The 12,269-nt window shown below is 40.9% G+C and overlaps 1 protein-coding gene across 1 annotated transcript in view; it reads right to left on the bottom strand.

Moving 5' to 3' along the window:
- Positions 1-9,068, bottom strand: part of LOC139639149 (pleckstrin homology domain-containing family A member 6-like) — a gene marked incomplete at its 3' end in the record, with an annotated part of 47,008 nt that extends 37,940 nt beyond the window's left edge. The window contains exons 1-3 of the mRNA XM_071513216.1: positions 8,989-9,068; positions 3,046-3,181; positions 2,680-2,784 (exon numbers count right to left, since the gene is read on the bottom strand). Of these exons, the coding sequence (XP_071369317.1) occupies positions 2,680-2,784; positions 3,046-3,165 (225 nt within the window). The remainder of the gene's footprint in view (positions 1-2,679; positions 2,785-3,045; positions 3,182-8,988) is intronic.
- Positions 9,069-12,269: the final 3,201 nt, after the last annotated feature.

Below are 12,269 nucleotides of genomic sequence, written 5' to 3'. Positions count from 1 at the left end.
TGATTGACCGGTTATAAAACGGACGCAATGATGGTGCGGAATGATGGGTAATGGCTGCTTTGGAACTGTTGGAAAATTACACAAATAGGAGACCTCAGAGGGAACGGGTGTACAGAGACCACAAGGATTTCCTGGCCCATGATGATGCCTAGCTTATGAGCCGATGCGGTTCGAGCAGTTCTCCTGGAACTCTGAATTGGGCTCAGCTTTAGAGCGACCAAGCTGTAGAAATCAGGCTATACCGTCCCTGTAGTTCTGACCACACTTGGATTTCTGACAACTGGCTTCTTCCAAAGAGAATTGGTTGACAGGTCAGGGATCTGTCAGCCATCCCTTAGTTGCGTCATGCCAGCCGTATCGGATGGTATAATCGGCATGACACACCAATACATCCATATAACCAGTTTCCATATGCTGTGGGTGAGCAGGCCAACATTGTAAAGGTCCAAAACGTAATAATTGACCATAATAACTACCCATAATGTAATAAGATCTAATGTAATAAAGCCCATAACCTAATAAAAATCCAATAATGTAATAAAATGCTAGTAGCTAAATTGCTAGTTTATTACATTATAGGCTACCATAACAATATGTTTGCTAAATAATGTAATATCATAAACCAGTAATGTAATAATAGTCAAAAATGTCTTAATTTAGTGGGTTGTTCTATTTTGTGTAGACATTTGGTGCTTTCCGGCTGCTTTTGTACCACAAAGCCACAGAGCCACGGACCCCCATTTGATGACATTTTGTCTCTTGAACCCAAATCTGAGAATATTTTTAATGTCCAGAATTCCATGGCTATCTGTATTGTAGGTAGAGAGATAACAGTGGAACTATTATCAAACTAGTCATTCCTCTACATTCTCTAATTCTGTTAACTTCTTGTAAATGAAATAACGGTAAAATTAACAATTCATTAATTTGCTTCGGACCCCCTGGAACCCCCTCAAGGACCCCTGGTGGTCCCCGGAACCCACGTTGAGAACCACTGTGCTAAGGAATACTTTGTGATTCTTTTTAACATGCTTTGTGGCACCTGGAGATCATCTGTGGTACACATGTGACATTTTATGATACAGTACATACAAGATGCATTCCCATTGTGTTTGTATCAGCTTTTTTGTTTGCTTTGTTTTGTTTTGTTTTGTTTTTTTGTCAATGCTTTAGTCTGAACAGAAATAAGTGACTTGAATAATTGATATTCATATGATGAGTTGCAACGTTTTGGGTGGTGCTCTCCACTTGAATTGAGTAGACAACTCATCATCTATAATGTGAAGAGGTAAACAAATATTTTACTGTACCTTGCCTTGCAAAAAGGGCACCTTTGAGTTATGACATTATCTGACTCAGAGGTTATGAATGAAGTCGTAGCTGCAATGGCAGCACTAGAAAGGAGCAAATGTGATTTGCAGAATAAAATCATATATTTAACAAATCATAATTTCGTAAATGTCATGTTTCATTACTTTCTCGTGGTTCGGCACACACTTTTTTAATTATTATTATTTACTTATTTTATTAGTTAACTCTATTATTTATTTCATTGTAGTACTTACATCACTGTCTCTTTGGCTTTTATTGTATGTAAATCACTTTGTAAACATTGTTTTTAGAAAAGCTGCATACAAGTGAACTGAATGTCATTCTATAATTGAACTGAAAAACATTAATGTAGTAAGTTATTCCATTATGGGCAAAAATGCTATTACGTTACAGGTTCCATGTTATTGGATTTTTATTATGTTATGGGCTTTATTACAAACATCAAACATCACAACAACATCACAAACATCAAAATGCAGTTTGCAGTGTCTGGTTTCCTAAATGTAATCAGTGCAGCTGACTGCACTGCAAAAAGAACATCAAGTGAAAACAACCTTGCCTTCATTAATCAAAAGCATTTTCATCCCATCATTGTCCAAATTACCTGTAATGCAAACATGACACTGACAAATGTTGCATGATGTCGCATGATGGCCTGGCTCAACCCATGATCTGTTTATATTCATATAGACTTGAGGCTGGAGCTGTGTGATTGTTGGCTTCTTGGTAAGTTGAGGCTCAGTAGAGAAACATATCACACAACTGAATAAACTTTAACACATTTGTCTTCTTTTTTTTTTAGATTATTTTTTGGGGGATTTTGCCTTTAGTGCCACAAACACTTTAACTTCAACAAATTTTGCTTTTTGGTGTTGTACTCCAACTTTGCCATTTCCTCATACATGCAGAAAGGAATGGTGAGCACATTTATATGTACATCAATACTCTTTTGTGCGTACATAACCTATACAGTTTTATTTTTTTACAGAGTAATGTACCTCTTCTTCAGGAGCAAGCAGAGGAATTGTTAATTTTCTCATTTTTATTTTCAACATTTTTTTATTTTTTATCCACTTTGTTACTTCAAGGTTAGCTGGCTAACACTAATTAAATCGTTGCATAGCAACAATAATGGTGTAACACTCCTTGCGCCCTATTCCCTCTTGCTGTCTCTGTTATGTGGTGCTCACAGCTGATCTTTGCATTTGAGCAGGAGAAAAAATTTGATCACGGCCTAATTTGCATTTTATGTTTTGCAACATTTAAAATTTTTGGTTGAAATTCACTTGCCAGTTGGATGAAAACTCTTGACTCTTTGGGTTTAAAAGGAGAGGAAATAGGTCCTACCTGCTTGTACAGCCATCCCTGTTTGGCAACCTCAGCTTTGGGGTTCCTCCGCATAGAGTTGGAGCGCTTTCCAAAAGTAGCCGCCTTCCTCGCCGGACGAGATGACTGCAGGGAAGCAGACAAATGGGGGAAGAAGATGAAGAAGAAGAAGCAACTATTTATCGAGCACTTATCAAACCATTTCCAAGGTAATAGAGTAAATAGTGAGGTACAGAGGATGGAGAGAGAGAGAGTAGAGAGTGAAGGAGAGAGTGTAAATGTGATAACACGCAACATTTGATTTTCCTGGATCACTGCATCTGTAATTAGGTTGGGTTGATTTCTGTGTGTGTGTGTGTGTGTGCGTGTGTGTGTGTGTGTGCTTACCCGGGTGTAAGGCTGGGCTTCGGGAGACAGGTCTGACACCATGTTAGCACTGTTGGAGTTAGCGTTCACATCAGTAGTAGTAGTAGTACTCACAGGTCTGCCTCCCACCTTCCCATTCATATCCAAATCACAACGCCTGGACAGAGAGAGAAAGGCGTAAATTATCCACACATTAACAACTCCTACCCCCCAACACACACACACACACACACACACACACACATAAACACACACAAACATAGCCTACTGAGAGAAGGCATTAGATGACCAGAATACTTGACATATGAAAACAGACAAAAACACATCTAGTCAAACAGTCAAACAGTCAAACATCTAGTCTAGTCTTGTCTGGACTGGTCATTTTAGAAGTCTAGCTAAATCTATTCTAGTCCAGTCCAAATCTAGCCGAGTCCAGTCCATTCCAGTCTAGTGTAGTATGGTCCAGTCCAGTCAAGTGCATTCCAGTGTGGTCTGGTCTGATCCAGTCCATTCACAGTCTAGGCTAGTGTAGTCTGGTCCAATTCAAGTCTGTTCTAGTCCAGACTAGTCTAGTCCAGTACATTACAGTCTGGTCTAGTTTAGTTTAATCTGGTCTGGTTCATTCAGTTCAGTCTACTCTAGTCTATTTTCATACATTCCAGTCTAGTCTAGTCTAGTCTAGTCTAGTCTATATAGTCTAGTTTAGTCTAGTCTAGTCTAGTACATTCCACTTCAATCTAGTCTAATCTAGTCCATTAAATTCTTGTCCAATCTAATGCAGTCAAATTCAGTCAGTTTAATCTGGTCTAGTTCATTCAGTTCAGTCTACTCTAGTCTACTCTATTCTAGCATAGTCTAGTCTCATACATTCCATTCCAGTCTAGTCTAGTCTAGTCTATATAGTCTAGTCTATATAGTCTAGTTTAGTCTAGTCCAGTACATTCCACTCCAGTCTAGTCTAATCTAGTCCATTATATTCCTGTCCAATCTAATGCAGTCAAATTCAGTCTAATCCAATCGAGTCTAGTCAGGTCCACTCCAGTTCAGTCTATTCTTGTCTAGTCCATTGGAGCGTAGTACATTCCAGTTCAGTCTATTCTTGTTTAATCCATTTGAGCCCAGTACATTCCAGTCTAGTGTGATTTAATCTAGTGCATTCTAGTCCAGTCCAGTTTCCTCTCGTCCATCCCAATTCAGTCTTTTCTATTCCAGTCTACACTAGTCTAGTTTATCCTATCCTAATCTAGTACAGTCTAGTCCAGTACATTCCACTCCAGTCTAGTCCAATCCAGTTTTGTCCTATACATTCCAGTCTAGTGTAGTCTATTCCTTTCCAGTTCAGGCAAGTTCAGCCCAGGCCAGTCCAGTTCAGTCCATTCTAGTCTAGTCTAGAATAGTACATTCCAGTCTTGTCTAGTCTAATCTATTCCAGTCCATTCCAGTTATATTCTTGTTCTAGTACATTCCAGTCTAGTCTAGTATAGTCCAGTCCAATCCAGTCCAGTTAAATCTGGTCTAGTTGAGTATACACTAGTTTAGTCCAGTACATTCCAGTCTAATCTAGTCGGGTCCGGGCCAGGCCAGTCTAGTTCAGTCCAGCCCAATCCATTCCAGTCTGGTCTAGTGCAATCCAGTCCAGTCAATTTCAGTTAAATCTGTTCTAGTCTAGTCTAGTCTAGTTTAGTCTAGTCTAGTCTAGTCTATTCTAATATCATCTAATGTAGTCTAGTCCAATCAAGTCTGTTCTAATCTAGTTGGGTCTAGTCTAGTACATTCCCCTCCAGTCTACTCTAATGTAGTCCGCTATATTCCAGTCTAGTCCAAACCAGTCACATTCAGTCTATTCTAGTTTAATCCATGTCAAATCTTGTCTACTCTACTCTAGTCTAGTCTAGTCTTGTCTACTCTAGCCTAGTCCAGTCCTGTCCAGTCCATTCTTGTCTAGTCCAGTTTTGGTTTAGTCTATTCTAGTCTAGTGCAGTCTTATTCTGTATGTTGCAGTCTAGTCTATCTGGTCCAATCCAGTGCAGTCTTGTCCAGTCCAGTGTGTCTACATTGAGGTATTGATTCTGCCATGGTGGGTTGCAGGGCTGGTCCCTCCTATTAAGTCCAATGTGCATCACCTCAGGGAGCCGATATCGATCTACTGACCAGTTGGGAGATTAATTCACCAGCTCCCTCTCATTTTCATTCTCTCCTCCTTTCTCTCAACACTCCTTCAAATGATACCCCTCCTCCTCTTTCTCCTCTGTCCCATTTCCATTTCCCCTTCCTCAGCGTCCTCCTCTTTCTTTACACTATGTCTGTCCATATTGATTACAATGGCTAGAGATGCTGGAGGTGGGACTGTTGTCTTAACACTACACGACCATTTATCTACCTGCTAGTTCTGCTTAATCATTCATAGTACACTGTATTTATCAGCGAAATTCTATCTCATTCTATCTATTTTTATTGGGTCCTCGTTATAGACTAGCTGATCACCCATGAGGTACTGCTCCTGCTAAATCTAGTTTTCACTGCAGTTACAGTGGAGGATTGCTTTTTCCTTTTCCCATTTCTGTATAATTCAAATTACTTGTAGAAGTGTTTGGCTAGTTAGTAGAAGATGCATGTCAAGGCCCCTGATCTCCTGATAAGGTAAGTCATGTCATTTTACAACATTAGATTGAGGTTTTGCATATTGTTTGTTGGACATTTTTGTTGTAAGTGGAGTTAATTCTTTGTTGAGGATGTAACATTAGCATAGCCGTCCTTGTTAAGTGTATGTTAGCAGTATCATTAGTTAAGTTGTAGTAGTGAGCTATTATTGGTGATTTGATTTATCAAATGAAAACAATGGAAAATCAAGACACTCACAGCTGGCGAGCATGTAACTAGTGCCAAGCTAGTTTTCACTTGTTTTGAGAGTGTAACGCTGTGTAATTGATCTCAGGAGGGAGGGTGCTAGGCAGAGTGGAGGAGAGTGGGCAATGTGTTATGTGGTTCTTATGTTCATTGGGTACTTAATGTGGTGTCAGAAGTGGGATCCACTCACAGTTCCCGGTAGCTGACAGTAATCATGGAAGTGAGAGGGAAACTAACCCTCTCAAATCGGAGAAAAAAAAGTGACCCTGCTGCACGAGCATCAGCGGCAATGAGGGAAGTTTGAGGTGGGGGCAAGCACTGTCGCAGCCAGACGGAGGAATCTTTCCATATCTGCATGGGTAGCTGAGATTCAGCAACAGTGCTTACTAGGTGTTGACTTTCTGAGGGACACAGGGGCTGTGCTAAATGTGAAATTCATTGATGGACCCCCACTAGCCCTGGGGCCGTGTTCACAAAACATCTTAAGGCTAAAAGTAGCTCCCAACTTGCTGATACAGGAGAAAATAATGGCCATGTCAGTCCTAATTTTAGGACTCCTACATTTTTGGTCTAAGAGCATTTCACAAAGCGTTTTAGCGCTAAAACCAGCTCCTAAATCTGTGAAACGTTAGGGGTAGTCAAGAGGACTCTTAAGTCACTAAGACCAAATCACAAACAATCCTAAAATGGCTGCTGCCGGCAATCTGCCTCGTAATCGGGTCAAGAAACTTTTAATGATGCTGAGCTTTTAAAGAGGTATCGCCTTAATCGCAAGGGTATTATGATCATAGTAGAGCTAGTCAGGGATGCAGTCACTTCACCAACAAACAGAAACAACCCAATAACACCGGAGATCAAGGTTGTGACAACTCTATGCTACTTGGCCACAGGGAAAATGCAGCTATGCGGCACAGACGAACTACAGTAGGTATATCATCTGTCAGTAGAATATTACATCAAACAATAAATGCCCTCTCCAGACCCCACATCGTCTGACAATTCATACGGTTTCCTCTTGATGTACGCCAACTACAAAGACGCAAAGCCAACTTTATGGCCATAGCTGGACTACCCGGTGTAGTGGGTGCTATAGATGGGACACATGTCCGAATTATTGCACCATCACAAGATGAACACGCACTTGTCAATAATTGATAATTAAAAGGCTGCTTATATGAATATCCGCTAATTGTTTAACGAGCTGTCAGACATGTAAGAGGCTGACAATTAGCTGCACATATACTTTGTTTCATGTTAAATCAGTGACACTTAGCCTACATTTTTATTTTAAAATCTTTATTTGAATATGGCAACATGATACCTCCTACAGTGTTTCTATGATGAATTCACTGACAGAGACCCAGCCCCTATCAGCCCATCACTGTTTCATGAAACATGACATCATCCATAGCAACAAGATCAACTCCGCCCTTTCTCTTAGCTTAAGATTTCTCCCCATTCCTTAGTAAAAGTTGGTCTCAGCAGCTTAAGAGGAAACTCTTACCTAGGAACTTTTAGTGCTATTTGGGAGTCCTCCTAGTAGTAAGATAAAATGTTTTGTGAATACGGCCCCTGATCGGTAGCAGTGATACTCCTGGGCCAGCCCTGGAGCCTTGTACAGTGAGCAGCCTAGGGCCCATCATGCCTTCTACTTTCGACCCAGTAGGCCTAGAGCTGTCGATCTACTAGGGCCCTTTTCCTGCACACCTCGAGGCAATGACTATGTACTGGTTGCTATGGACTACTTTACGAAGTGGCTGGAAGCCTATGTTGCACACAACCACAAAACCGCTACAAGTCTGTGAGCTAGTGATCGAGGGTATGTTCAGCCATTTTGGTGTCCCAACTGAGTTGCATTCAGATCAAGGGAGAAACATTGAGGCCTAGCCGTTTGCTGACATTTGTAAGCAGCTCTCTCTACACAAGATGTGCACGACACCTCAGGCTTGTGGAGAGGTTTCACTGCACTCCAGGGAACCCAACTGGCACTGGTCATAGGCAAAAGAGGATCTATGACCAGCACACTTAAGGGAAGCACTTCAAGGCAGGGAACATGGGTGGGTCTATGGAGCCAAATGGGCCAAGGGGAAGTAAATTACAAAGTAACTGGATCATGGACCATGTCTAGTTGTGGAGCAGCTGGGAGGAGGCCACGGGGCCAGACCGAGGACCAGGTGGAGGGATTGCATCTCCACGCTGGCCTGGGAACGCCTTGGGATCCCCCAGTCAGAGCTGGTTAATGTGGCCGGGGAAAGGGAAGTTTGGGGCCCCCTGCTGGAACTGCTACCTCCGCGACCCGACCTCGGATAAGCGGTTTGAAGATGGGTGGATGGATGGATGGATGGATAGTTGTGGAGCATGTGGGTAAGATGGTTTACATTGTGACTACTACTGCCAATGGGGTGGACGGCGGTACTACACCGGGACCGGTTGGCTCCCTACAAGACTGATCAACCCGCAATGTGGTCGAGGTCTCCAGGCTTCACCCTTAGCACATCCTCTGGCATCCTTTGGCACTGACGATCAACAGCACTCCCCACAAAGTCAGTCTCAGGCCCAACCGGCCATGGACGTTCAAGTCACACCCTTATTGTGCAGTGCAGGCCCCCACAGTGTTTACAGGACTATTAAGTTTAAACTCCTCAGCGGCGAGTGGAGGAGAATGGGGAGAACGTGTTCTGCGCTTCTTATGTTTATTGGGCACTTAATGTGTTTTGTCGTTCACCTGCATTTCATTAGAGGGAGGTGTTAACGGTAAGGGGTAATTGGCCCAGGAATTGACAGGTTAGGTTCGGGGGGACAGAGTGGGGAACTAGCAAACGATATTGTCTCACTCTCTTTCCTTGTCAGCTACCACTGCAATACAGTAGATTTTACATAGAATTTCAGAGTGATGTCCATCATTGGGAAGTATTGGTGTGTGTGTGTGTGCGTACTAACAGCAATTTATTCAGCTAACTTATCATGGTCAATTAGCATTCAACTTGCAGAGTATAATTTTCAGTGTATGATGGTAAATAAGTTTGTTGCACGTACTACAGGTATATGTATATTGTAAGTTAGTTTGTAGATAGGTGGGTATTGTTGGAGATCAGATTGTAGGTATATATTACTTACTGCAGGTAGGTGTGTATTGGTGTAGGCTCTTCCAGCTGGATCTGGCTCACTGCTTGTCCAGCCGGTCCACTGGGGTCATGTTGACTGGAGAGAGATAGAGAGAGAGAGAGATAGAGAGAGAGATAGATCAACACACGATATCCAAGCTGTCACACATGGACAGAGCTATCAATCGATGGCTGATCGACCGTGTTGATTGCTAACATCACAACCCAACAGGACGTTTCCGATCAAATCCATTCATCATTCAAAATGTGGGATCATCACCATCACCATAATGTGTGTGTATTGAGTGTGTGTGTGTGTAACCAGATCTTCTGTTAATTAACAAGGTGTTAACAGTGTGCAATAAAAATAGCTCTTTTGTAGTACAAAACAAACTATTAGAACACGGTGTCTGACTGTGTCTCCTCTCACATTGCTGTGTGGGGACAAGTGTTTCTATGGTGTGTGTGTGTGTGTGTGTAGGTGTGTGTGTGTGTGTGTGTGTGTGTATGTGTGCGTGCATTAATTCCACAGTATCGATTTGGCAACCGCAAAGGACCTAAGCAGAAACCCAAGAGGTATCTGTGCATGGGCATGTGGCCATGTATATTCATATGTGTGCATTTGTGTATGTATTCATGTGTGTGACAGACTGCAATGTACCAGAGTGTAAATATCAGTCTGATTATTGGCTGTTATACCAATAATATGTTTACAGTATTAGTCTCACGCCATATTACTGCTCATATCAGAATTTTTTGGATGACTTTTTACATCTATTCTAGGATTGTAACCCATATCCCCTAACAATATGAAGTGACAGCAATGTGCAGAGTAACAGTAACAAAAGGCGTCACATCCGTTTTTGTTTTCAACACATTTTGGTTACAGTCTGTGCCTTCCAGTTTTGACAGAATGGAGGCGTCTCTCCCAATACCAGTCAAGCTGTCTGTTTGGCTTTCTTTCCATTGTTGTGTCTTGTTGTCCTCCATGCTAACGCCGGCTCAGCCAAGCTGCTAAAATTATAACACTTGTCTCAGGTGAGTGATGTAAAATGTACTTACTGTGAACCACATAGCCATGTGGTCCAGATCAGAATTGGAAAAAAATGCGACTTCATGCAGCTTTTTGCTGTTCACACTGATTACAAAACATCAGATCTGTGTCACATGTGAGGGAAAAATCAGGATTGGGGAACGCTCAGCTGCAGTGTGAACATAGCCTTAGAGTATTAGATTAGAGTATTAAGAAACTACAGTCACAAACCTCTCTTCATTGGTCCTTTTGTGCAACTTGTTAGAAATATATAACATCTGAAAGTTTTTATATGGTGAATAAACTTTTTGGGTAGCGTTGATGTAAATTATTCAATATTTAAGAAAAATATAGGTGATAATACCTTTCAGAAAGATGATAACTTCAGCCCATAATGAATATTTTATGCCAAATTTTATGCCAGCAGCTTTTTGGCAGAGCAGGTGTTACATTTCAATTGGTGAAAAGACAGTTTGCATCATTTAGATGCAACAGTTAAAATTGAATGCCTTTGCTTAGGCAATAAAACAATTACTAAAACATTTTTTATGATGTTACATCAGATAGAATAGAATGCAAATAGAATAGAATAGAATTGTTGCATTACAGCAAAACATGTTTTTAAACCGTATTGAAAAGGAGGCCGCTATCTTGTGCATCACGAATGTTATGCAATTACTGAAGATATGCACTCAGACAAGATACACATGCATATGTTCACACAGGTTTATTCCCACATGCTAACATTGATGTAATGTTCTGATGCTATCTGTGATATAATATGCATCATCCCATAGCCAGATGTCTTTTTATTTTAAGACGTCTCTCTAAAGGACAGTTACGTTGTCTGATCATTCTGTCCCAGCCAGTTATAGACCAGTAGCTCCAGGAAACAAGGTGGTTTTAGCATTGAATCACCCTCTCCACCCATGGAGATAATGCAGGTGACATTTAACTCCGAGTACTGTAGAAAAGGTTGGTTCGGTTTGACGTATTTACTTTCTCATATCAACTCGACTATTTTGGTGAGGCAACAACCTCAATTAAGCGTCCCGCAGACATGTTCAAGATCAGTAGGAAAATCCAGCATTATAGTTTATTGTAGGGGTTTTCATACAGCAGCACAATCTTGGAAATTAGGGAAGCAACTTTGTGATTTGAGGTAGATTGACGGATTCATTGATGGATTGGTTAATCAGTGACATTCTTATGAAATGAATTATTTATCTTTAGAACAGCCACATGGTACCCCACTGGATATAAACAAAATTAAAATGACCCATTATCTAACTTACTTCCATCTAGGGGGTGTTTCACAATAGAAAGATGAAGTTAAAGGAGACTCTTGCACAAAGACTACTGCCAATAGCAACGAGACCAATATGAGTCCATCGCAGACAAGTAGGTAACTTTCCATCATTTTACATTACATGACATTACATGACTTTTTACGTGATCCGAGCATTCCTCATACACATAAAATTTGGAAGCCAACTGCACACAAAAAAGCAAGACATTTCTTTTTGACTCGGACTTGCATGTATCCTGCTGTTTCAGTGGCACCCACGTCCAACTGTTTTGTTTAAGCTACCAATTTATGGTTGACACACTTTATAAACACAAGCGAGTCCCTATAAACTCTCAGACAGAAACATTTTTTTAACCTCTCGTACTGTCTAGCAGCACGTAGCCATCAACCCCGTAACACAGCAAGGAAGACAATGAAATACAACTGGTTATAAAGGTTCATACCACAGTAAAAATACCTGTGTTTTGCATATATACATACGACCAGAGAGATGTTTTCTTGGAGACAATGCGGCACTAAAACTCTTCTTGAAACCCATAGTGGTGAAATAATTACCAGCTCCTGACAGTAGCTGGGATTCCATTCCCAAGCATTTGAATGTGAATTATGACGTATTGAACGAGAGGCAAATTTAGCATTTTTTTTGTCAAAGAAGTTTTTCAATAGCGATAGAAATACATTTGTTGAATAAATATCGCCCTGATGAATGGTTCAGTGTCATTGTACAGTTCAAAAGTGGCTTTGAATGTTCTGAAATGTAAAATATATGTGCACCTTGAAATCCAGGAATATCTGCATTTCTTTGTTTTCATCTTTGAATGAAAGCATGGAATATGGCCAATATCAGCTGACACTAAAGAACAATAAAAACTTGCCCAACACTAATCAGTTCTTCATTTTTCCGTGTGTTTTGACATAGCTTCATTCTACAAGTGGGAACTCTATTTATGCG

Source organism: Centroberyx affinis, unplaced genomic scaffold, assembly GCF_046629955.1.
Source record: "Centroberyx affinis isolate AG114_WGS23_722 - 3 ecotype Tasmania unplaced genomic scaffold, CSIRO-AGI_Caff_v1 ptg006875l_1, whole genome shotgun sequence".
Lineage (NCBI taxonomy): Eukaryota > Metazoa > Chordata > Actinopteri > Beryciformes > Berycidae > Centroberyx > Centroberyx affinis.
This window is presented reverse-complemented; position numbering and strand designations above follow the sequence as displayed.